The sequence below is a fragment of the Xenopus laevis genome, chromosome 3S, assembly GCF_017654675.1.
Source record: "Xenopus laevis strain J_2021 chromosome 3S, Xenopus_laevis_v10.1, whole genome shotgun sequence".
Lineage (NCBI taxonomy): Eukaryota > Metazoa > Chordata > Amphibia > Anura > Pipidae > Xenopus > Xenopus laevis.
Window position 1 is genome coordinate 45,817,205 of NC_054376.1, and position 27,081 is coordinate 45,844,285.

The 27,081-nt window shown below is 38.0% G+C and overlaps 1 protein-coding gene across 2 annotated transcripts in view; it reads right to left on the reverse strand.

Annotated features, from left to right (window-relative positions):
* The window catches only part of anpep.S (alanyl aminopeptidase, membrane S homeolog), a 47,600-nt gene that overhangs the window by 8,595 nt on the left and 11,924 nt on the right, over nucleotides 1–27,081 (reverse strand). The window contains exons 1-14 of one of the 2 annotated variants that reach the window (XM_018255341.2): nucleotides 24,611–24,868; nucleotides 11,188–12,070; nucleotides 9,949–10,091; nucleotides 8,458–8,600; nucleotides 6,709–6,838; nucleotides 6,360–6,514; nucleotides 5,450–5,563; nucleotides 4,188–4,331; nucleotides 3,644–3,709; nucleotides 3,500–3,565; nucleotides 2,784–2,959; nucleotides 2,221–2,297; nucleotides 1,167–1,300; nucleotides 494–549 (exon numbers count right to left, since the gene is read on the reverse strand). In XM_018255341.2, the coding sequence (XP_018110830.1) occupies nucleotides 494–549; nucleotides 1,167–1,300; nucleotides 2,221–2,297; nucleotides 2,784–2,959; nucleotides 3,500–3,565; nucleotides 3,644–3,709; nucleotides 4,188–4,331; nucleotides 5,450–5,563; nucleotides 6,360–6,514; nucleotides 6,709–6,838; nucleotides 8,458–8,600; nucleotides 9,949–10,091; nucleotides 11,188–11,855 (2,072 nt within the window). In that variant the 5' untranslated portion in view covers nucleotides 11,856–12,070; nucleotides 24,611–24,868. Of the gene's footprint in view, nucleotides 1–493; nucleotides 550–1,166; nucleotides 1,301–2,220; nucleotides 2,298–2,783; nucleotides 2,960–3,499; nucleotides 3,566–3,643; nucleotides 3,710–4,187; nucleotides 4,332–5,449; nucleotides 5,564–6,359; nucleotides 6,515–6,708; nucleotides 6,839–8,457; nucleotides 8,601–9,948; nucleotides 10,092–11,187; nucleotides 12,071–24,610; nucleotides 24,869–27,081 lie in introns of those variants that run through there. The other variant, XM_041588246.1, reaches the window with a different exon arrangement.

Consider the following 27,081-nt stretch of genomic DNA (forward strand, 5'->3'; position numbering starts at 1 on the left):
GCCGCTTGAGGCGAGTGCCTCAACTCGCCTCATTGGTGGAGCGCCCCTGCTGGCACTACCTCATTCCTACAGGCCCGTGGGGAACTTGGTGGGCAGGAGATTCAAGCAACTATTAAAATCTCCTGCACACCCAGTCCCCAGTACCCCTGGGGTCTCTAGCAATGAAGGAATGTGTGAGCCCAGATGCAGCTAAAATCATGCCACCCTATGACTGGGCCATTGCACCTTTTCATAAATCAGGGTCTGATTATAGAAGTAAGTAATAGACCGGGATAGTCAGTAGACTGAGAAGAGGATTTAGTGAGGAGCCCACCATAGCCTTGATCCACAAGTTTTAGAACTCAAATGGGTAGGCATACCTCCCTGCATTTGGTTACCTTAAAGACTGCCTGTAGTGTGGCCATGTTTAGGATTTTAGTAAAAACTTCCACTTGCATTATTTGCTCAGACAACATATATTAGCACAGGCACAGCGGACAGGAGACATACTCACCTTGCTAAATTAAAGGCATCATCAATGATCTGGGCACGGTTAATAACAGGAACTGCCTGAGACACAATATGAAAAATAGTTAATTGAAACATTGCCTCTTGTTATAAGCCCTGCCAGATTTCCTCTTCACCAGCTACTGTCACACCAGGCGGAAAAATGCAGATTGAGAATCAGTCCTCATGCTCCCATCAGCTTATTGTTGTGCTTGAACCCAGAGCCATTGTGTTGGCCCAGGTGCAGGCAGACAGAGCATATTTCAGTACCAAAGTGCATTCTGCTACACCAGAGCAAGAATCAGCCTAGTGTGCCAGTAGTCTTAGAAAAGAGATTTGCTGCTGCTCTCTCCTTCACTTGGAGAGCCCAACCGGCTTTCTCAATGCACAAGTGGCCTATTTTTTATGGTTTACAAAACTGTTAAAACTGTCTTTTAAAAATCTGACTCTTACACCAAACCAGCTGATAGAGAGACATATTGCTTAGAAGGGTATCATGAAGATTAACTTGATTATTTCGGAAACTGTACAGAATCTTAGATTACATTTTGAAAGTATCAACAAGATGAAGCTAATATACAATTTCAGTTATCATGATAGTTCCCTTTTAAGGCGAGGTGCTCACCTCCTTTGAATTCAACAATGCCCCTGTGGCTCTCTGTTTCTTACATGTCACTTACTTGATGATCGCTTTGCAGCTGCGTTATTAGGCGGATCCAGTTGCTGTCATCATAATTCACTCTGTAATATCCGGTGACATTTAGGTTTACCAGAAGCCAGTCACTTCCAGTTATTTTAAAATCATTAACAGTGTCTAATAAAGTGAAAGAAATTGAGAGAGAGAAAGAGGGAATCTATGTTATCCTGTTTATCCTTTTGTCGGTGACTTATAATATCCTTATATTATACAATAGGGAATACCTTATTCATTATATAATTATAATTGCATGGCACAGCAAGTCCATACCATATAGATCTTACAGACTACGTTTTGGTGCCTGTGTCTCCACGTGTCTCAAGGGAACACAATTTACCATGTTGCCCATTTTAATCCAACCTCTAAATTACAAACATGTTTGTTTATATTAAATGAACAATAAAACTTTATTGAACGCAATTTTTTTACTCCAATTGGCACTCTTCCTCTGATGCTGCACTGCCATCTTTAGGAATTTCTCAAGGAGCTGGCCTGAACCAACCTCATGCTAAGCATAATAAAATTTACTGAAGATGGTAAACTGGTGGTCATCAGAGGAGAAGTACCCAAGGCCAATGCATCTTTTTACAGAGCACTAGCCCAAGGTAAAAAAGTAAGTGATTTTTTATTCAAGGTCAAAGAAATTGGCACCCCAAAGAGTTTTGCTTTCCATGTGATAGTATTCCATAGAACACTATCATTGCACATTTGGGTAGGACTCTGAGAAAGGTGTAAGCCCAAAAGACATATGAAAAGCCCCCCATGTACTACATGTTGTGCCCAGAGGCACAATTCCTTCTGCTTTTTGGAAGCTGTAGTTGCACCTTATTGTATATGCAGCACTCTCTGTGTGTGACAGTGCTTCATCGAGGAAGCGTGGCACATGGCCAGGGAGTGGGCATGCACTTGAAAAAACGAAGAATGTATAAACCAGGGGAGTAATAGATGAACTACAAATCCCAGAATTCCTTGAAAGTTGAAGGCTGGAGGGCTGGCTGGAGGATGGACACCCTTATGCTACTCCCTTCAATACCAACCTGATTCTTTTTGGAGCCATATGTTGTTGCCAACTTTGCTGGATGTTTTATAACTGATTGGTACAATCCATTTGTAACTGAAAAATAAGTTAGAAAAACATGAAACATGAAATTTACAATAGAAAACATATTTATAATCAACACAATTTAAGGGAAAGATTATATTTGTAAAATTACATTTTCCAACCTATATGCCGAGGGGGCTCCCATTCAGGAGGAAATAAAAGATACATATGTGCCATTGGCTGTATAAGTGAAATGTTAGCCATAAAGGATAAGAAAACTGCTCTCTTGAGGAATCAAGAGGGCTGCTGTGTAAATTATCTAGCATATATTCCCCATACAATGGGAATATACAATCAGGGAAAATATGCAGGTGAATTTATACCATAGAGAAATAACATATGCGAGATATTAGGGTGGATGATTTGATGTTGATAATGACATGCAGAAGTGCTGCTCTATCTTTATAATGCTATTTACTAAATACTCTTGGTGAAAATATGCATTGGAGCTATTAATAAATTGGCAAATTTTCAGATTATCTCTGTGTTCATCCATACCCAAATGGTGATGGCCGTGTGACCACCGAGTCAGGATCAAGAAGGAAGTGTTTCTGGGTAACTGTTCCAGTTGCTGTGTCTATTTTCACCACCGGGAATCCCATTTGTAGGACCCACGTATCCATGATTTGGTTGATGGTCAGTGGAAGTTTCACTATAACCTGACTATCTACAGCCTGTAAAGGAAATCATTACATACATTATTAATTCTGTATAGACCTCTATAACATCATTTACTTTTTTCCAACCAGTTCACATAGCACATAGCTAACCTGAAGTTCCCCAGATATTGTTGTTGTACAAATATCAGCGCCAAGCCTTTAGTGTCAAGCTCGAAATTGTTTTTTTTAGCGGCTGCAGGTTACAGTGTTTCAGCCCAAAATGTAATCACTATTAAGACTAGTCTAGAAAATGATGATTTCTGTATTTTAGTGTTTGCAGATCTCCTCACATTGGCATAATGCCTCCCATTACTTCTAAGCCAATGAAGAGCCTATGCACCTGAATTTGAAGTTGATGATGTTGTCATTGTTAAAATAACATTTTCATAGAAAGTGATTGAGATTAATTATATGGTCAACATGCTGAACACTACAGTTTATAAACTATGACTGTCCTTCCAGTGTTCTTACACCTTCCCTGCCACACACTGTTCCCAGATATTCAGGTCTGTTTCTACAACCTGATTACGATTCAGTGCTTGCTTTTATGCTTACCTTTTGCAGATGTGCCCAAAGGTCACTATATACAGTGTTGTTGTATTCAAACCCTTTAAGGTAACTCTAAAAAAGTAGAATATTATCATTAATGTTATTTATCACATGAGATAATGCCATTCTTTTATAATGGCTGAAACTTACCGCCACTCCATTAACAAACAGAGGCTCTGTGAGAAATTCAGACAACATTCGGATGACAGAGGCACCCTAGAGAAAAAGGAGAAATGTGATGTAGATTTTCTGATCCCACCACTGTTCTGCCTTACTAACAGGGGAGGAGGATGACAATTTTGTTTGCTACCAACGGTTTTCCAAAGGAAAGCTTAGAATAGTGTTCCCCAACCAGTTGCTCACGAGCAACACCCTTTCTTGTTGCTCCCCGTGGCCTCAAAGCAAGTGCTTCTTTTTTAATTTTTGACTTGATTACATAAAAACTAGATGTACTGCCTAACAGACCCTCTTGTAGGCTACTGGTTCACACGGGGGCTACCAAATTGCCAATTACAGTCCTTATTGGCAACTATTTCCATGCTTGTTTTGCTCTTTTTACATTTAACTATGGCTCAAGAGTAAAAAGGTTTTGAGACAAGCATTCTCTATTTGGAATGCTTAGTCTGCCTAAATATCTATTACTCTCTACTGATGCTTATTAAACAGAAGGCTAGAAAACTAAAGTATATTTTACCTTGCTGTAAGCGATGGAGTCAAAAAGGGCACTAATTTCAGAAGGTGAGTTCACTTCTTCTTCCTTTGATGTGAGCGGATGGGAGGAAGCCAATGCATCAACACCCATGACTCTGTGCACATCATTCAGTACTATCAAGTCTTTCTGTTAAACAGGAATAAACAACATAAGGTACAATCAGACAGAACCAGGTGGCTCTGGTCCAGTTAGGTGTATGGCTAAGGGGAAAAAAAAGCAAACACATTTGTTTTATGAATGAGCAAATTAGAATACTGGTTTAGAACTACACCTTATTTTAAAGGGGAGCTAAAGGCAAAAAAAGAATGTAGGACTGCTCATAATGATCTCCTGAGCACTTTTGCCATTTACATTACAGGCATGGGACCAGTTATTCAGAATGTTCAGGACCTGGGGTTTTCCGGATAAGGCATCTTTCTGTAATTTGGATCTTCATACCTTTCGTCTACTAAAAAATCATTTAAACATTAAATAAACCCAATAGGCTGGTTTTGCCTCCAATAAGGATTAATTATATCTTCACTTGGATAAGGTACTCTTTTATTATTAAAGAGAAAAATGAAATATTTTTAAAAAAATATAATTATTTGGATAAAATGGAGTCTATGGGAAATGGCCTTCCGATAATTCAGAGCTTTCTGTATAATGGGTTTCTGATTACGGATCCCATACATGTATTTTTTGGTTTTCATGATAGCAGAATTGCCAATAACTTGCTTCAAAGCTGATTTTTATACCCGTGCAGAGCTAGACTTTGAGGAAGTGCTGAGTGTAGAGACACAAAATGCGTAAGTTTTTTTGCACCCCACTGCCATATTATTATAACATTGTGTGTTTTAATAAAGCCGCATTGTTATTAAGACTAGCGACTCTGGTGTATATGTGGGTCAGCGCTCGATGCGGGTAACAGTATTGTGAAGCAATGAAGTTTTTGGATAGGAGTTGCCGAACTCTCGCAAGAGCAATGACCTAGCTGGGAAACGATATCGTGCTGGGGTGAGCTCCGCCATTGACATATCCTTACAGTGATTGTTACCAACTGGATATTTGTTTGGGAGGCTGTTGCTTTGACCCTATACTTCAGCTAAAGAGATACTTTATTATCTGTGCATTTCTGTAAAGGAGAATAAAGAAAGACAGGTTGGAGAATTATGAGGTGTTTCAGCAAGTGTGCTGTTTTTTTTAGTGTGCATATCCCGTGTTTAGTGTTGCGGTCCCTAATACTCAAGTATGATAGAACTTACTATGTTCCAGTCAGGCTCAGCTTTGTCTGCACCCAAATATTCAACATAGGTGGCAAAACCTTCATTCAGCCATAGATCATTCCACCACCTTATGGTCACCAAATTTCCAAACCACTGTAAAATAGATTGTGTAAGTAAATTTAACTTTTAAAAAAATTACATTTAAGCTTTATTGTCCAAAGACCTAAAGACCCCAGTGATTATCAGTAGATTCTGTTAGGCTAAGGCCACACTAGGCGATAGCGCCGCGATTTGTCTCGCCGCGACTTTTCGCCGCGACTTTTCGCCGCGACTTTTAAGCAATCGCTGGGGAAACTTTTGCGCTGGCGTCTATGGGGAATCGCGTAAAATCGCCAGCGTAAAAACACACGCGGCGATCTTTTCTCTACTGTCGCTCGAAATTGCCTCGCTAGGCGATTTCGAGCGAAAATAGAAAAAAGATCGCCGCGTGTGTTTTTACGCTGGCGATTTTACGCGATTCCCCATAGACGCCAGCGCAAAAGTTTCCCCAGCGATTGCGGCTTAAAAGTCGCGGCGAAAAGTCGCCGCGAGTCAAATCGCGGCGCTATCGCCTAGTGTGGCCTTAGCCTTATCCAACTAGTAAGCTGTGTCTAATGAGACATTAAGCTAATTAGCTGACCAGATATTTTCTTTTGCCAGTACTATTTTATGGCATTACAATCTATAAGCAGATGCTGGTCTGAGTGCAATTTAATTTAAATGCAATTAGTGCAGCCCTGAATCATGCCTTTATTAGGCATGGCCCTGAATTTTTAAGCAATCTGGTAAACCTAATTTAAACTACAATCGTGTCTCAACTTCTGTGTGTGCTATTGCATTGTTTTATAGCAATATCATTTATGGTATTTATGGTATATCCTAAGGCCAGTTAAAAAAAGAAATGCATTACCTGATGGGCAAGCTCATGGGCTATTACTGTGACTACTCTCTCCTTATTCCCAATGGATGATACTTGATCGTCGAACAGCAATGCTGTTTCTCTGTATGTCACCAGTCCCCAGTTTTCCATGGCTCCTGCATTAAAATCCGGCAGTGCTACCTGATCTAAAGGAAGAAATTAATCGATTGAAATATGTTTAGTAAGTGAGGATCATCTCCCCATAATAAGGTGTTGCTCATACTAACAGAATATCTGTAAATATTGTATCTACTGCACAGAGCAACATCAACCACACACTTGGCTTTGCAGCTTAGCTTTCGTTGCTAGATTTGATTGTAGAGCATGCCACAATACAAACCTGATTTTGGTAGAGGGTAGGGAGTATTATAATATTCCTCAAAAAATTCAAGGATTGGCTTTGTTACTCTGAGAGCGTATTCCCCTTGCTTCTCTTCAACGATGGCTTGTTTACGACCCCAGATCTGTACCTGTAGAGTAAAGCTTAGTTTTATATATGCTGCAGAAGCTCTACAAACAAAACATATTATTGTCCAAACATTGTTCTTTCTCTGTTTATTCTCTCATTTGCAACCTTCTATAACCTATGGTTAAAAACAAAACCACACGTGGAACAGCACATTACACATATTAAAGGGGGCCTTAGCAGGGCTTTGTAAAGGGTAAGAATTACCTCCTCTACACATGAATCATGAATCTCTACCCCTTTTAATATAGGACAATATCTTACTGTCCCTCTCTGCATTTGCCTGACATTATTAGTTTATTATACACAAATACACAAGTAGAGATTTGGTTTTATTTGTCCCATCAAGGACACGCGTAGTCCTGTTTGGTCTAATTTGTTTAGACTTTGATTTCTCTGCAAGAAAAATACATCCTGAATGGAGTCATTGCACAGTTTTGTATAGTCATTGAACACAGATGTATTGCTTTCAGCTTTCTCATCTAATTTATTAATAAACAGATTATATATAAGTGTGGGCCCAGTATAAAACTCTGAATGTACCAGTGACAGCTATTCTATGTACAGTAACTCTTAGCCAGGTCTCTATAATTGTAGAATAGCACCATCAAGATTGCAGTAAAAAGATATATACATTTTACAACAAATGTATTGGTTTAAAAGACAATGTTTATTTGGCAATACCTCTGCTCATCATCTAATAATTCAAATATCTAGCTCGGGAGATACTGTGGACATTTATGTTCTTATTGAACTATAACTCACATATATATCTTTGAAAAAACGGAATTCCGGATTAAGAATTTTGGGGGTCCTATGAATGAGCTTTACTATCTATGAAATTCACGATTAGCTATTGATTGCCTTGATCTGTAACAAGTGATTATTTACTTTATTCAATTTTTTATGAATTTGACTGGATGAATTTGGAGCCCTGGCCTTGACAGTTTTTAAGTGATTAAGTCATTAATAAATTATTGTATACATACATATCAATTCAGTTTTCTTGTTACACCTTTTAATTATTTATACTGTTGTTTGGTATCCTCAAAGGGACCTTGGGGATTAAAGGTGTAGTAGAGACTGGTTGAGGACAACATTTCCCTTTTAATGCCACATTAGTTTTTGCTTTTCTTCATCATCTAACTTCATCAGAGATAGTTAACACGTTTTATCCTTCACAGACACATGCTGAGTTATAATGCTGTTCTCCAGGACATAAATTTGGATGTTGCCTCTTAAAAAAGTCTTTAAAAAACTTCCACATATGGCTATAATTCACAGATTCATACTTTAAGCCTATAGAGGAATTACATAAGCTTTCCTTCGGCCATTGGTATCATACAAGATGAGAGGGAATCTGAGAAGATAAAAAATAATTGCCTGGGCACTCTTAACTTTATATTATATTATATGGTCACTATCCCACCAATGGCCTGTGAAATAGAGATTGGTCTAAAAAGAAAGAGACATAGTTCAAAACAATAATGACAATAGATATCTAACCCAAGCCTTTTACATTTACTTTGTCACAAAAATTTGGTGGGATTTCTAATGATTTCACTTTTGGTGTCTTTTTCCTGTAAGAAATAATATACTATAATATAATACAAATAGACCTACCCCAGTAACGGTACCATTGGCAGGATTCCCAACTGCCTCAAATTCTGACACTATGAATGCCACCAGATACGAGGACATCCTTGGACTTTTGTCAAACTTTGAGATCATCCATTGTTGTCCATTTTCAACTACAAGTTCTTTACCTACAAAATAATATTTAGCAGTTAGGAAGATGAATTCTGCTTGCACTGATGGAACTTATGAAAATTGTAGCACCAGGAGCAAAAGAATATTGAATTTTGTTATCAATATTGGCAGTACTTGTATCAATGTTCTTTGGTTATAAGAATATTAGAATAAAAGATATGTTTACAAGTCACAAAAATGTGAGAATGGGAGTGGGAGGTATGGGAGAAACATATGAGAGCTTTTTGCTTCATTTAGGGGTGAAAGCCCATAGATAGATGGATACTGTATTTAAAATAACACTTACATTATATGTTACCAGAACACAGTCAATTCTATTAATGATAGACTTCTGCTGCTGGCACTCACTCATGTCTATTGTTATGACTCACTGGACTGAAATAGCTTATAGGTGTCTAAATATATGATCATATATTATGTATAAATTCTAACTATAAGCCTCAGAGGTTTAGGGCAAACTGGCTACAGTAAAGGTGAGTGACGCCTTGAACTTACTTGCATTTTCTTCAATATCCTTAAAGGAGAAATAGGCCCCCCCTACCATAAGCCCCCCAAGCTTTCAGGCATTGCCCCCCTCTCCCTCCCAGCGATGTGCTTTAGTGTTAAAAAAACCCTTTTAAAAACATTGACCCTTAAATGCAGAGAAGCTCTTCCGGATCTTCATATAGTGCCGGCCCATTCACATTGGGGCCATGTCAGGAATTGGCTCCAACTGCGCACCCGCAAATCAGCGTTGAGACCCGAAGACTACACTAAGATCCGCAAGATGGCAACCGGGAGCTCCACTATATAGTATAGTCAGTATATGGGGAAGAATGATATTTATAAATATATTTTTAGTGAATTAATTAAGAAAAATCAATATAATGTAAAAATAATGTATTCCTGATAGTACTTAATTGGCCATAAGTAGAATTAATAATACATTATAAACTGGTAATAAATACTATTTTATATAAACTCATTCATATAAATATATTCATTAGTGTGGCCATTGGCAGTGGTGCCAAAAAATCTGCAAGATTTAAAGCAGATTATGCAGGTAACCTAAATGAGCACCAAAAACTCACAATTTGCCAGAAATAAAGCTGAAACAAACTGCTATGATTGCATAATTCACACCACCAAGGCAAATTTGTCTCATTGCGATAATTTTGTCGCAAGAATATTCTCAGCAATAATGGGTGATATAAAATTTTTACCAACTTCAGTAAACAGACCCCTGTAACAAAACAAGTTTTTCACAAGAGAAACCAAGGGAGAATTTAGTTTTAGCAGTAATTTAGAAATACTTTATCTCTGGACTTAATATAATCCTGCCCAGTTTAGGAGAAAATGACTTACTGATTTCTGGCATGTTGGACATGGCCTTGTAAGGCTGCCTGTACTTCAGAGTGATGCTGAAAGTAGCTTTCATTGCTGGCTCGTCAAAGCAGGGGAAAGCTTTCCTTGCATCAGGAGCCTGCATCTGAGTTGTCGCAATGATCCTGTCACCAGAAACATATATAATTACAGTAATTACAATCTGCCATTCTTACAATCCAAGGTATTTCACTTGATGTTTTCTGCAGTTTCAAAAATGTGTGTATTTCCAACCATAAACTGTTATAAATTTGCTTCAGAGAACCAACTATGGCTAGTCAACAATAATTAGCTCTGAGTGGTTATCTGCACTAAGAATACTTTTTGCTTTATGGTTCATGTATAACTGCAATTCACTGCAAGTGATGAGTTATCCTAGGCTGAGTTATATTTCAGCTTTAATAATTTGTGTAAAGCATTTATTTCTGCAAATGGTAGACCTTTAATTTTAATTATAACAAGAAATTTGTTCTGAGAAAATACACCTTTATTAACATTTAGATCAGGGGTCCCCAAATTTTTTTTTTTTTTTTTTTACCTGTGAGCCACATTCAAATGTAAGAGTTGGGAAGCAATACGAGCATGAAAAAAGGTCACTGGGATGCCAAATAAGGGCTGTGATTGGCTCTGTGGTAGACAGTAAGTGGAGGCTCTGTTTGGCAGTACATATGGTTTTTATTCAACTATATCTATGCCAGGAATTAAAAAACCTGCCGACTTGCTCCCTTCTGATGCCTGTCCAATATCTGTCTAAAACTATTCAGATATCTATTAGACAAGTTAAAAAGTTCCATCTGGCACTGAAACACCAGAGATTTGATCATCTGTCTATATTTTGACACATGGATCAAATAAGGAAGCTCCATGGCACCCCACTCACTGTACAGATGAAGAATTTGGCTCAACTGGCTCGCCGTGTTCTTTGAAATCACTCTCTTTAAACAGAACATTAGCACACTCTTTTTCCATTGAAATGAATGTGGTCTAATTTGTAAGATTAAAATAATTTCGATCCCTGACCAGCCTTTTGGAGAGGTCAATTTTACATCATCTATGCAGTTAATACACTGGAATGAATGAATACGTTGATGCATATAATAATACTTATTGAATATAAACATAAACCAGATACTTAAATGTTCTAAGTTTTATGTTAACTTAGTAAGTAATATAGTCAACATGTACCACTACAGGCTCAAAAGATAATGTTGGTAGTCTTACTTGGTTACATTGCGTTCTCTATATTCACTTCTATAGAATCCAGCCAAGTCATCTGCCAGCTCCCCAACAAACTCTGTGTAAAGAGCATACTGTTTCCCAGCCTCCAGAGTCTCAGCAACCTGTACCACCAAGAATTGCTTGTCTTTTTGAAAGAAGGTGTTCTTCAAAGCTACTTCCCTGGAGCCATCCATTAATTTGGCATCAAAGTTATTAAATTTGGTGTGGTTAAGTTTGTTGCTGTGGATCAAGATGAGGTCAGTGGCATTGTTACATAGGAATAAGGCAGTACTTTTGCCATGGAACACATAAAGGTCAGCTGCATTTTTCTCCAAGAATGGCTGAAGCTCAATATCGTAATGAACAGGCGTCAAGGTTTTTGGAAGCCGGTACTTGTTCCAAGGGTCATTGGACTGCACAGTGGTGGCTGTTGATGTGCTATTGTTAGATATAGTTGTTTCATTGGGTGGCTTAGTGCTAGATGTAGTTGTTTTTTCGGGTGGCTTAGTGCTAGATGTAGTTGTTCCTTCGGGTGGCTTAGCAACATCATTATTTTTGGCCATTTCTTGAGAGCAAACAACTGCAAGGGCTATGATAGTAGACACAGCAGCCACCGAGAATATGATGGCAACAGCTAATACAAGCGTGCTGACATAAAATCCCTTGCCCATGGTGCCGTCAGAATGTGAGGGGGAAAAAAAATTCTTCCCTTTATATCTCGTCACCTTAGCAGATAGGGCTAGAGGGTCGTACAAGTGCACTGGTAATTAGTGAAACATTAACTGGTGAGTCCAAAGGTTGAAAACTGATGGGTCTATCTTTATGGATCTTCAGCATCTACCATGCACACTGGCAGTCTCTGCTGTTCAGATTGTTTATAAAAAGGCTGTGAGGAGGGAAAAAATGGTGATTAATTACATAGATAAAGCTTAAGAATGCCAATGTAGGAATTTTCTTTAGAAAAATGTATTTCAGAAAACAAATACAGCTCTGTAGGCAGTGTTAATCATTGCTATGCCCTGCATGTTTCCAAGCTATATTTTCCTTCAATGTGGAATGCAAAAATTGTACAAATATTTTACAAGCAATTCAATCTGGACAGAATACCAGCCTAACAGACGCAGACTCGTCCTACTAAATCCTACTATCATATACTTCACTATTCTGTGAAGAATATATAACCCTGACAGATCTATGAGTAAATAAATTCACAAGTTTTCCAAACCCTGGCATATACAAAATTCTCAGTTTAGAAATATTTCTTAATTCTTTTATGCCCCTTGCCATTTACTGTTTAAGAGCTCACTAGGAAAATCTTTCCAATACCACACGTGTATATTTATCTGAAATCTTGGCTTAGGGATTTAAAAAAAAAACACTTTAAAAAAATTGCACTGAAATGTCTTAACTGCATCTTTCAGTATGCTTGTTTGACCTTCAGAGCATCTAGTAGTGTTAAAAAAGAATTAACAGTCCAATTGATGAGGGTTCCAAATGTTAGGGCACCTCCCAAGGATTTACCTGATACCTCTGCTCCTATTAGCAGGAAACAGCAGGGTATGTGCAATCAAGCAATCCTCTTCCTTCCCTCTTTCTTCAAAATCCAGCGGCCAATGCACGCACAGTCATGCCGGCTTTTTTTTTAAGAAAGAAAGAAGGAAGGAAGAGGATTATTTGCTCACAAGCACACTAATCCTGACAACGTTTCACCACTCAAAGAAGTGTCTTCCTTGGTTCATCAAAGTAGCAGTGGATTCCGTGTCCTATAAACCCATATGTGTACAGCAATTACCATAATACTATCAGACATGAAACTTTTTAAGGCTGGTGGCAGGTTTGTAAAATTTCCATAGTGCAATTGTCATGTTGACATGAAACCCATTAAGGCACACTTCATGTCATGTAACTAAAGAAGAAGGGCAGAAAAGTTGTACATTATGTTTTGGGCTTTTGTACCAGCCCAAGGCAACCACAGCCCTTTCGCAGTAAAGATAAAGCATCGCCTTCTATGACAGGCCAGTCTCATTTTCTGCTTGATGAATTATCACAACCCCTAAGCTTAGCTTTTCAACAGCTGCTCAGATCCAACTGAGCATGTCCATGTCACTGACACTCCTAACAAAATGCAAGATGGGGCTTCTGTGCAGGCCGGGACTGGGATTCAAAATAGGCTCTGCCATTTCAAGTACACAGAGGCCCAGAGCCCCCTACCAGCCGACTATATGGTAACTTTCTATGGAACCATACAGCAGCCCTTCTGGCATTTGCCAGAACCCACAAATTGCCAGTCCTGTGCATAACTTGAAGGCCTGGGTCATTATTATTATAAAGATGCTCAACCTTGGCTGATGCATTAAGTTCAGTTAGGGGTGATCCTGGGGCTGCTGGCGCCTGAGGCAGAAGCCTCATGGATTATAGAAGAGGCTAAAAACTTTAACTGCATGCGTCAGAGCCGGAGAGCCCTTGTGCGCAACAAAGGAAGCGCTGTTTGATATGTGAAGTTCCGGATTACATTGTTTCATTTATGACCTCATAACTATATTGCAACAAGAGCGGACACGTAATGCTACTCCCAAGCTAATTAGCTGCCAGTGAAAGACATTTGCGGATATGTAAGAACTTCTTGATTTTTGATCTTTTTTCTATATAAAATCGGGCTTTTAAAAAATCACAAATTTTTTCGGAATTTATTAAACCCGGAGGCTGGAAAACTCTGAATCTGAAGTCCCGGCATCTCAGGACTTTAAGGCCCCCAGTTGATCCAACCTGCATAGAAAATGCTTGGAGTTCTGCAGAAAACTTGTGCTTTCAGCTACAAAAATGTCACAAATCCATGTTAGAATTTCGATATGCATTTTATTTCACCAGACTTTTGCACTGAAAAAAAACCTCTCTAACCAGGTAGAGCAATGTATACGCTAAAGCAGTGATCCCCAACCAGTAGCTCGCGAGCAACATGTCGCTCTCCAACCCCTTGGATGTTGCTCTCAAAGCAGGTGTTTATTTTTGAATTCCAGGCTTGGACACAACTTTTAGTTGCATAAAAAACAGGTGTACTGCCAAACAGTGTCTCCTGTAGGTTACCAGTCCATATAGAGGCTACCAAACAGCCAATCACAGCCCTTATTTGACATCCCTATTGACTTTTTCATGCTTGTGTTGCTCTCCAACTCTTTTTACTTTTAAATGTGGCTCATGAGAACAAAAAAGGTTGGGGACCCCTGTGCTAAAGCATTAAGTGCAGTGTAATTTGACACTTCACATTCTTCACTCTGTTTCACCAAATTCTACACTGTTTTATTCATTTTTTGGCACGGCAAATTGGTACAGGTTCGCTCATTACTAACTGTGGCATTATAAATACTTGATGATGATAGCAATAATCATTTTCAGATTGTTCATTAAAACATGATGACATTGCTATTATTTTAGTCGGAATATTTCATGGAAACGGATAAACATTAACAGAGAGAGCAATTCATATTAAAAGGTAATATCCATAAATAATTAGCTTATCTCTTATAACCAGACAGTGGCAACACAATACGTAAACATGAGTGCAAAGATCTTTGTCCTGCCGTACCCAAGGGGTAATCATGTCCTATTACAAATAAGAAATACTCAGATGTTTTTAATTTTGAATAAAATTGGAGCCCTGAGCATATGAGATGACCTTACTGAATGGATGAATGTCGTATCTTGCAGCAAACCTGATTATTGACGGTATAAGAATATATCACATTTAAGCCCATGTATAAACCCTTGTGACACATGAGAATAGTGTCATAGAATCTATCTGATATAAACAGCATAATATTATGTTCTAGAGGCCTATCCTTAGGGCGGAATTGGAAGTGTGGGCCAGTCTTTCCAAATGGGGCTGTTGAGAGTTGTAGCTTTTCAAGCATAAAGCATTTGTTATCCATGTTTTAAATTCCCATTAATTGAATAAAAAACAAAAATTAGGATACCCTGGCTGCTTTATAAATGCAGGGCACAGGGAAAGTAAAAAGCCCACATACTCTTTTTAACACAGAAAAGTACACGAAAAGGAACAGTAACTCCAAAAAATTTAAGTGTTTTAAAGTAATTCATATTTTATGTATTTTTGCGCTACACTGATAAAAAATTGTTGTGTCTATTTCAGAAACACAAGCTGCTGTGTAGCCATGGGGGCAGCCATTCTGTTTAAAAAAAAAGGAGAAAAGGCACAGGATACACAGTAGAGCTGTATATCCTGTGCCTTTTTTCTACTTTTTCAGCTTGGAATGGCTGCCCCATGGCTACACAGCAGCGTGTTTATATAAACTATATAGTCTTTCTGAAGAAAACACAACATTTTTACCAGTATGGAGCAAAAGTACATTATAAATGAATTATTTATAAAAATTTCATAGCACTGAATGTATAATTATTCAAATTCATACTCCATCAGTACCACCTAAACAAGACCTAGGGATGCAGATCTCTGATCGGTGAGCCCAGCATCTTAAAGGGAATGTAAAGGCAAAAAAATAAAATCCCATTTTTACTTTCTTTAATGAAAAAGGAACCTATCTCCAATATACTTTAATTAAAAAATGTGTGTACGATTTTTATAAGAAACCTGACTGTATGCAGTGCAATTCTCCCTCCGTTTACTTGCTGAGGATAGGAAACTTCAGACAGACCCTAACTAACTATCATTTCAAATGGCAGGGGGAGCCCCCTACCTTACTTCCCTGACCTTGAGCAGCTTTGTTTGTTTCCCTGTAGAGCAGCTGGCGACCATGTAGAAATTTGTATTCACTGTATATTCACTGAATATTCTGATTATTAATCAGTCTTGCCAGGCCCGGACTGGCAATCTGTGGGTTCTGGTAAATGCCAGAGGGGCTGCTATAAGGTGCCAAAGAAAGTCAGTATTTAGTGGGCTGGTGGGAGCTGTTTGGGCCTCTGTGTGGGCTGCTGGGCATCTGTGTACCTGAAATGCCAGGGCCTATTTTAATTCTCAGTCCGGACCTGAGTCTTGCTGTATCATCTTCTATGCCAGAAATGATTTAACTTGTGCTGTTTTGATCATTTATGACGATCCCTAAGCTTAACCTCCCAACAGCAGCCGAGACCACACTGAGCATGTGCGTGTTCTTGCAGAGATGTTTAATAAAGTTACAAGATGACATACCCTGTGGCCAAGTTTGAAAGAATAAAAAATTTGTTTGATTAGGCTTCTGGTGCAGTAAGTTCATGTTTATGTTTAGTATACAAAATACAGCATTTCTAGCATTATTCTATTTTAGACTTTAGTTCCTCTTTAAATACATTACATTACTTAGTGGGAAACAAACAGAGAATCAAGAAAATCTACTGTGATAAATCTCACATTAAAATTCAAATTTGAGTTGCTGATTTCAAATTCAAATTTTTTGACCAAGTTTTGACCAAAAAAAAAAAAAAAATCTACAATTCGAATTTACCATTCAAACCTTAGTAAATCTGCCCCTTATGTCCCTAATCTCCAGATAATTACAGCCTGAAAACAATGACCTTTTGGAGATTAAGAGAATTTACCACCCAATCACAACCCCATAAATGCTTAGTTTATGATCTACTCTAGGTACTTTGTCTTCCCAAGATCCCCTGCACAGCAAGGCTGCTAATGAGCAACCTACATCTGTTGGGATACTAGGACTTGTGTTCTGCCATCGAACAAGAAATCCTTTCATCTGTGGATCAGCCCCACACTATGTATTATAGCACTTGATTTATATGCATTGATTGTTTATCAGATTTGGTTATTGGAGGCATGGAATGCATAAAGCATTTATAAATATGCAGCTTGTAATGAATAGCTTTTCATTTAACTTAATGTACCTTAAGTTATCATCATCCTTTGTTTAATTCATGCCAACATATTTTGCATATATTTCCATTTTACAGAGATTATACATCATTCACATTAGTATTTTTTCTAATTACACCCTTTCATATGAAATGCAACTATAACATTATATTACTATAAACTATATGGTTTCCATGTTGGTTTTGTAAGTGTTGCAACAATGCTGAGGGTATTGGGACTGATAACTAGCAATCCATTCTTTTTCCGTGCATACTTTAATTAGTCGTTAATTTATGATGATAAGATTACTGAGCCTTTTTACCCATGTCAAGGTGAATTCCATATTATGGTCATAGCTATATCTGGGTATTCTGTACTAGATGTCCCCTAATTACTTACAGTAGTTATTAGAATTATCTTTGCAAAAGGGTCTCCTATGGGCTGATTCTACCTAAGTGTTTTTTTTTATAGGGAATCAATTGCAAGATAAACACATTAACGTGGAGGGTTTGGGAATGTAGCTAAGCAATTAATTCAATTATAATGGAAATGCCACTGCCCACATACAATGTCATTTGTTTCTATTGGAGGATTATATCCTGTCCCAGATCTGTTCCCTGAATTTTCCCCCATGGACTGATCCTGTGTTGGACCTGTGATTATTACTAAAGCTCCTCTGATGGAAATATGATATCCTGGATGAGGCACGGAAATGATTATTCTGCAACTTGGTCTTCTGCTTTTATAAAGGATGATGTCAACAGTAGTCATTTGGGTTATTGTACACATGTCCAGGTGAACTCTATTTTCTGGTTCTAACTATTTACAATTGGACATTCTTTACTGGATGGTCCCTCCTTGATTAGATATTTGAATAATCTTGGCAAAAGTGTCCCCATACCAACGTATTAGTCATACAGTCTCATTCTACCTGATGGTTTTATAGGGAAGTGATTGCACGCCACTGCTCTCGTACAATGTATATTGTTTGAATTTGGGGATTACATCCTGTCCCAGATCTGGTGGCTGAACTCTTGGACTGATCCTGTGCTGGACCTGTGATTATTACTAAAGCTAATGGAAATCATATGATGTCCTGGATAAGGCATGGAAATGAGTCAAATGACTGTTTTGGAAATCCCTGAAATTCCAGTAACACTGTGTTAGTCAGACACATCATCTGATTAAACTGTCTGAGGTCTTCTGCTTATATTGGTTCACATAAGGCCTCTTTTGGTGAAAATATAAATAAAGGTGGTTTACTGAGCAATTATCTCACTGGAAGGTCAGATGGAAATTCCAATCATTTAAAGACTATCGGCTATATACTGTACATCTAAGGGGCCCATTTACGATCGAACGATTATTCCTTCGATCGTTCGATCGAACGAATTGCGCTATATCCTTCTACTTCGATATTCGAAGTTTAAGGATTTCAATTTGGCAGTCGAATATCGAGGGTTAATTGACCCTTGATATTCGACCCTAGGTAAATTTGCCCCTAAGTGTATGAGTTAAGTGGTATTTCTGGAGTTTACCCAGAAAACACTGTGGCATGTGCAGGAGGGGTAAAATGAACATTGCAAATACAGTTACTAGTGATGCTTCACATCATTGTTACCCGCAACTGACGCTGACCAACATATCCAACGGAACCGCTGCTATTAATATCAATGCGGCTTTATTGAAAGACACAATGTGACATTATCGTGGCAGTAGGTGTACAGATAAACTACATGAGGGTGAGCTCCGCCATTTACACATCCTAATTTTGTACAGTTACTAGTGACCTAGAGTGATGGAGACCTCCAGATGAAAATGTTTTAATACTAGCTCTAGCGTTTTCTGCTGATCTGGCAAGACACTTGCTCCAAAGGGAAATAGCACAAACTATTTTGAAATATTTACTACAATGTGGCTAGGTCCTATAAATAGCAGACAGTAAAATATAAATTGTTGTTAGGCTTGTAAGGATTTAGGAAAGTGCCATGCCATCATTCCAGGAGATATGCCCTGGAGCAACCATTGCTGATCAATACACTAGAAATAACAGACCCTCGCAGAAAAGTATTTTTAGCTCCCCAAACCTCAATACCATTTGAACAACAATGAAAATAAAACACAAAGACTAATTAAAAAGATGCTAAGAATAGGAGATTTTAGAACCTACTAGAGATGTTCCAACCACAGTTGATGTACACAATGTACCTTCTCCCCACAGGTGGCATTTCACTCCAGACTGGCAGCATGTTACACATGTCTAATGGACATAGATTTGTTTCCTCCACTATATTCAAAATGTACCCTTACCTTGGCTGTCTGTTCTCATTTCAAGTCAGCGTAGATTGATGATACTTGGAGATGTGTACAAGTGTACTTGCTATTGTCTTGCTACGCCCATTCTACGAGCCTCCAAGTTCTGTATATATTTGCACTGCAATTATAATTTCTTTCTAGCTAATCCCACTGCCCTGCTCTGGCCTTCTGTTTAGGAAAACAATTAGATACCTTTCTCAAATCTTTCCTAAGCAGAAAAACATCAGAGCAGCCTCTTCTTTCTCCTGACAACTTCCTTGACTACTTGGTGGTCAGACTGGTCAGAAACTGACCAGCAGGTGGCGCTGTTGGAACAAAATTCATTCAGATTAACTGCACCTTAAAGGCATACTGTCATGGGAAAAATTTTCCAAAATGAATCAGTTAATAGTGCTGCTCCAGCAGAATTCTGCACTGAAATCCATTTCTCAAAAAAGCAAACAGATTTTTATATATTCAATTTTGAAATCTGACATGGGGCTATACATATTGTCAATTTCCCAGCTGCCCCAAGTCATGTGACTTGTGCTCTGATAAACTTCAATCACTCTTTACTGCTGTACTGCAAGTTGGAGTGATATCACCCCCTCCCTTTTTCCCCCCAGCAGCCAAACAAAAGAACAATGGGAAGGTAACCAGATAGCAGCTCCCTAACACAAGATAACAGCTGCCTGGTAGATCTAAGAACAACACTCAATAGTAAAAACCCATGTCTCACTGAGACACATTCAGTTACATTGAGAAGGAAAAACAGCAGCCTGCCAGAAAGCATTTCTCTCCTAAAGTGCAGGCACAAGTCACATGACCAGGGGCAGCTGGGAAATTGACAAAATGTTTAACCCCATGTCAAATTTCAAAATTGAATATAAAAAAATCTGTTTGCTCTTTTGAGAAATGGATTTCAGTGCAGAATTCTGCTGGAGTAGCACTACTAAATGATGCGTTTTGAAAAAAACATGTTTTCCGCTGACAGGATCCTTTTAAGCAGCCTTAATATCTTGGAATACAAAATAAATAAATAATGAATGTAAATTACAAAAGTGCATAGAATAGCACCCTCATCAATTTTACATTCACTTATTTTAAAGGTTTACTTATCCTTTAAGAATTTTTTTTTTTCAGATTGTTCTACTCATATCATGGCATTTACCTATGAGATAGTGTATGCACTTGCACTTTACTTTTTAAACAACCATATTGATATATTTGATATAAGGTAAATAGTGTAAACCAACCAGTGAAATCCTGGATGTTTGACCTTTTCAGTTTGAGACAATATAAATATCACACACTGAATAAAGCAAACTAAAATCTTTTCACTTTAATTCTGTAACCATGAAGTACAGTGACAGGTAAATAGTGTAAGGAATAATGCTATAATGCTAATCGCTCAAATATTTTTGGATTTATTCCCAAAAAGTCCAAAATAATTGGATTTTTGGGTTAATTCCAGTTAAGACCACAGAAACGTCCAAATAGGATAGGGACCTCTCCCATTAACTTAAATACAACCTCAGTAAGTCTGAGATGCCAGAGTTTCAGATTTTGACTTTTTTCATCCTCTGGGTTTATTAAATCTTGAAACGATTTAAGTTTTTTCCACTAAAAATCTGGATTTTATAGTAAGAAAAAACGTAAATTTTTTGAGTTTTTGGCATTCGGACTTTAATAAATAACCCCCTTAGCGTTGTATTCCTCAGGGTACTCACAGGTCTGTGCACTGAGAAACACCCGAAAGCAGTGTGCAAAGTGCAAAATGCACTTTGCACACTGCCTGTATGTCCTTATATTTTTTTCTTTACCTATTATTGAGTGGTTAATTATGGTTTATTGACAGGTAATTCAGTAATCATGAGTCGAAACCTTACTCAAAGGAGCCCTGTTTGAAAATAAATGCTGTGTGCATTTTATGAGCAATTCTGTCTCAGAAGGGATGACTTATTACTAGTTGTTATAATAACCCTGCAGTCAGTCTTGCCTACCCTACTGCAAGTAGGAGCACATGCTGCAAATAAATAAATAGTAATATGAACAACATGCAAATGGAAGGCTAAATCACCAAAAATCCCAATATTCCTTCTTATAGTACTCTGAATGAAAAAAACTTCCTGCTCCCTCCTTACTTTGGAACAGTACAATGACAGGCTGATCACAAGGTTAGTTTCACAAAATCTATTTTTTATTATTGAGTGCTGTAATATAATCTTGTGTCAGGGAGCTGTTATCTGGTCACTTTCCCATTGTTCTGTTGTTTAGCTTCTTTGGGGGGGGGGGTGATATCACTCCAATTTGCAATGCAGCAGTAAAGAGTGACTGAAGTTTACATCACATGACTGGAGGTACCTGGGAAACTGACAATATGTCTAGCTCCATGTCAAATTTTGCTATTTTGAAAAACAGATTTACGTGCAGAATTCTTCTGAAGAGTTAAAAAAAGCACGTTTTCTCATGAAAGTATCCCTTTAAAGTTTAGTATGTTATAGACTGGATAATTCCAAGCAACGTTTCAATTGGCCTTTATTTTTTGGGTTTTATATAGCTTTTTTAATTATTTGCCTTTTTCTTCTGACTCTTTCCATCTTTCAAATGGGGGTCACTGACCACATCTAAAATCAAGTGCTGTGTAAGGCTACAAATGTATTGTTATTGCTACTTTTAATTACTCATGTTTCTTTTCAGGCCCTAGCCTATTCATATTCCAGTTTCTTATTTAAATCAATGCTTGGTTGCTAGAGTGGACCCTAGCAACCCGATTGCTGAAACTGCAAACTAGAGATCTACTGAATAAAAAGTTAAATAACTCAAATTATTTGTAATTTATGAATTATTTAGCTTTTCGTTCAGCAGCTTTCCACTCTGGAATTTCAGCAGGTATCTGGTTGCTAGGGTCCAAATTACCTTAGAAACCAGGCAGTGGCTTGAATAAAAGACTAGAATATGAATAGGAGAGGCCTGAGTAGAAACATATGTGATAAAAATCACAATAACAATACGTGTGTAGCCTCACAGAGCAATCGTTTATGGACTGGCTGTGTCAGTGACCCCCATTTGAAATCTTGAAAAAGTCAGAAGTACACTTAGGCACACAATATATATAAATTGTTCAATTGTGTTGCTTTGTGCAATGGTCTAACAAAATCTGGCCCAAAGTGTATACATTAATGCTGCACTTCATAAAGGGCTAAGCTACCTTACAAATGTGTGTTTTCAGTTCAAATGAATTCAAATAGCTCACCAGAAATAATGTCTTTTATTTCATAATACCTGGTGCTTGTTTGGAAGTTGAACTACCCCTTTAAACCTTGTCATTAGCACAATAACAAACTTTAACTTAATTAATCTCAGTTGATTATGTGTAACCCCCTTTCCTGTATGAGCACAATCATTATTGCTTATACAATTAGAGCAATGGCTGCCCACAATGCACTGCATCTGTAGATAATTTCGTATTGGACTAATTTTGGGCTCAATAGAAGGAAGCCCTATAGTATTGATAATGCAAGGTTATATCATTGCTAACCTATGAACACTTCAGATAAAGGAGTGATACTAGTGGACAAACAGCAAAAGAAATATATTTATAGTCTCACACAAGCCACAAGTTCTCTTGGTGACCCTGCTACTAAGTGTTTTTAAATGGGGGTACAGCAAATGAAGCCATTGCATCGTTCCACCAATGACTTTTCAATACTGCACCCAAACTGGCACAGTTTATTAATATGCCTATCTATCTGGCAGGTTTAAAATCTTGCCCAACAAGGACCACATTAGTGCATCGATGCAGTCTTCTCCCAATAGACCAACATAGGACATTGTTATTATTGTATTGTTGGGTAATCCACTGCCTCTCACTCCCTGAATGTGTGCATGTGCTAACAGCCCATCAACGCTCACACAGATTGAATTTAGCTACTCACTGTAATTTCTTTTTCCAAGTCACTTCCATGGCAGCATTAACCAACATGGTTTAGTGACCTGATAGGCGGGATTAACCCATGTTGGTGACTTGTCTGCCATGGGTGACTTTGGAAATAAATACTTCATCCACTGCCTTCAGCTCCCAGAAGGTGTGAATGCTCACAAGCAAAGAATCAGCTCATCAGCACACAGAGTGGATTTTGATACACAAATTGTATACTTTGGTGGTTAGTGCTCCCACAATGAAAATGCGCCGGCGTCCAAAAATCGGACGCCAGTATCCATTTTTTTTGATGCCGGCGAATTTTCACCAGCGAATATTCGTGCCCGTCACTAATAGTAAAAAAAAATGTTGTGCAGTTTGAAGAAATGTTGAGTGGTTTGAAAAATGTTGCACGACAAAAGCCCCATGGGCTTCAATGTGTTTGGCGAATTTGTGGCAAAGCGAAACAGGTCAGATTCACCCATCCCTAGTGTAAATGATTAAAGTCCTTGCTGCCTTGAATATTCCTGGAACTATTGCAGTGAGGCATTATTTAAAGTTTGCAGTGAGCCAAGGGGTCTTACCAAACGGCAAACTAAATAAATAAAAAAGACTGAAAACCTCTGTACTAAGTATCTGTGACTATTTTCAATCCATTTACAAGATTTCTTCATATGCTTACATATTACTTACCATAATGAATTGCTTATGTTTTCTTTCCTTCTTTCAATACTACAGTATTCACTTATGTCTCATTTACAGTATAAATGTAGCAGCAATATTCCTTAATTACATCCCTTTGATCCTAATTACAATGTATTGGCCATAAAACTCCACTCTGAATCACAAAATGATTTATCATTGCTGCTTCTGCAAAACATAAGAAGGTAGGTGGAGGTCCAGAGCGAGTGCGTGCTCATTGGGCATCCATAGGGAAGTTTTATGGGCATAATGTGTTACCACTTTAGCTCTGTGTATTGAGCATCTTCCATGTTATGCTCCTTGTGCTTTGGTGTCCTGCCATGACCTATACATTAACGTTTGTGCACAGATGATATTTGCACAGCAGCACAGACTCCAATACATGCCATGCAGTTGGGGAGACTTAGTAAATGTGAAACAAAGCATCTAATGTTTGAAGAGAATATTTGTTTCCAAAAAAAAAAGTTTGCAGGGGGAAATCACTATGTATAAATGGGCAGAAATATAGCAGTTTGTTGTAAATCTCAGGGGTTTCAGGAAAGTTCCAAAATGACTTTATCTTAAAACTGCGAGCAAGAACATATGACACCATTGCCTAAACAGAAACATATCCTGAACATAAAAAGAACCATTTGTTTCACTCTTCTCTCCCACTAGAAACATTAAACCAGACAGTCCTCACTCACCTTTTGTTTATTCATTCCAACGATTCATCAGCATATAGGCTTGTTGTAACGCTCCAGCATACATAGGAAGCCTTGCAATAATGTCCCTTCTTAGGAATAATAACTACAGGAAAAATCATGGCAGGACCACACAGCTGAGAGTCTATGAATTCCACGTGATGGTTCTTGAATGATTCTCCTAACTGAAATTCATTTTTCTCCCACACAGACCCACACACTTAACAAAGCTCATAAAGGTCTGCTCTTTTACACCAAATAAGTTCAACTTCCCTCTCTCTTTCTCTCTCTCAAAATTAGAAACAGGGTAGGGGGAATTTCTCTGAACATAAATGCTGGTAACCTGACCCACTGCTTCAACAGCACAAATTCAGCGTTAACCACTTGTGGGTTTGGGCTGATGTTGCCCAATTACAAGGTCTGAAAGGCTCTGTTTACAGATGAGAAATGCCCTCCTGGCACATTTTCTCATATTTAAACAATCACTATACATTATGGAAATGAATGCCTAAATCTGCATCTGATATATTTGTAAATGTTGCTGAACAATGATTGAGTTTAAAATATATTTATATATAATATTAATATAATATAATATAATATATATATATATATATATATATATATATATTTGGGGAAGAATTTTTATTTGTATTTCTGACTTTTGGAGCAATCAATGTTACATTTGTTTATCCTCCATCCCAAACCCTGCAAAATACTGGGGGGAAAAAACACAATTAAAAAATGTAATATATATTAATTATAATAAATATTAATAATTAGCTGTGAATTCAGATATGAGAAGAAATCATTAATTTTAAATCATTTATTAACTTTGCTACATTTTCATCTAAGCAATCATCTAAACCCTGCTAATCTGTTCAACCTCATATTTTTCCATTTCTCCATCTTCTCACCATTGCGGCGATGCATTTTCTATGGAAAACACATTGCCGCGTGTGCATTAGCGCAGGCGACTTTTCAATATACCGTATATACTCGAGTATAAGCCAAGTTTTTCAGCCCCCAAAATATGCTGAAAAACTCTACCTTGGCTTATACTCGGGTCAAGCGCAAAAATGGTCGTCGGCGTCTAAGAATAGTCGCCGGCACCTAAGAATAGTCGCCGGCATCCAAGAATAGTCTCCAAGAATATTCACTGGCGTCCAAGAATGATAGCCGGCATCCAAAAACGAGACGCCGGCACCTCCAATGGGAGCAGAAACCCCCAATTTTTTGATTGAAACTTACCAGAAGCTGCTGCATTTCTCACCCTAGGCTTATACTCGAGTCAATAAGCTTTCCCAGTTTTTGGAGGTAAAATTAGGTACCTCAGCTTATACTCGGGACGGCTTATAATCGAGTATATACGGTAGCCTATGGGAAAACATGCTGAGGCAGTTCGGGGAGATTGTCGATCAGAAGACGAGGCGATTAGTCGCCAGGCGACAAAATCTCCCTGAATCTCCTTGTGTGAACTAAGCCTAATAGAATGACTTATCTGAGTTGAATGAAAGCAGGCAGGTACTGTTTTATCTTGCTGGAGACTTCTAGTGCAAGGTTGGAAAGGAAAGGGGCAGGATAGGGAGCAAGTGATCAGACACTAATGGGGCAATGTAATAAAAGTCGGTAACGGAATAAATATTTGCAATGTGAAAAGTTATGCCTTTGTGCAACTTTGATATTGCTTTTGCGAACCCGGAAACTGTTTAGCAACCACTTCTGACAGGGGAAGAAGGTTTGCGAATTTTATAATTTGCACCAGTGCGCAGTGAATGTAATAAAACGTCTTACTGAAAAAGTTATGTTTGCTCCAAAAGATTATCACACCTTCAAGCACTTCTTTAAAGTGGGCAATGCGATATTAAAATTCGCAATGCAATAACAGTTTAAGGAAGATTATTACATTGCGAAATGCGAATTTTTATTCTAATTTGAGCAAATTGTTTTGCTCGTTGCTATTTTTATTACATTCCCGTAATAATGTATTGGGATATATGCAGAGGACATTCCTCCTCTGTTATTACTGTAGGTGGTGCCTTAAATTACCAAAGGTAAATATAGGAACATTCTTTGTAGCTCTTATTCTAAGCAACCATGTGACAACAGCAGCATGATTAGATATCATGATAGATATTAGAGAGGATATTCATTATTTAAAAAAAAAAAATATATATATATATATATATATATCATTACCCATGTGTGAAATAACTGTGGGACTATTTAAGCAAATCTTGTAAGGAAAGCAGTTGCAATACTATACAGGAAGGTCAACTTATATATTACTGTGATCGAGAGGGAAGAAGAAATCAACTGAAGGGGAAAGAAAACACGATGGGGGGAATTACCAATGAGTTATTGTTAATTTTGGGGGGGGGGCTGTTGCGACTATTAAAAGGTTTCAGAAAAAATTCTCAAGTATATTTGTGTTTTTTCACTGCATTCAGTGCCTCAATCAGCGCCTCCCCCAA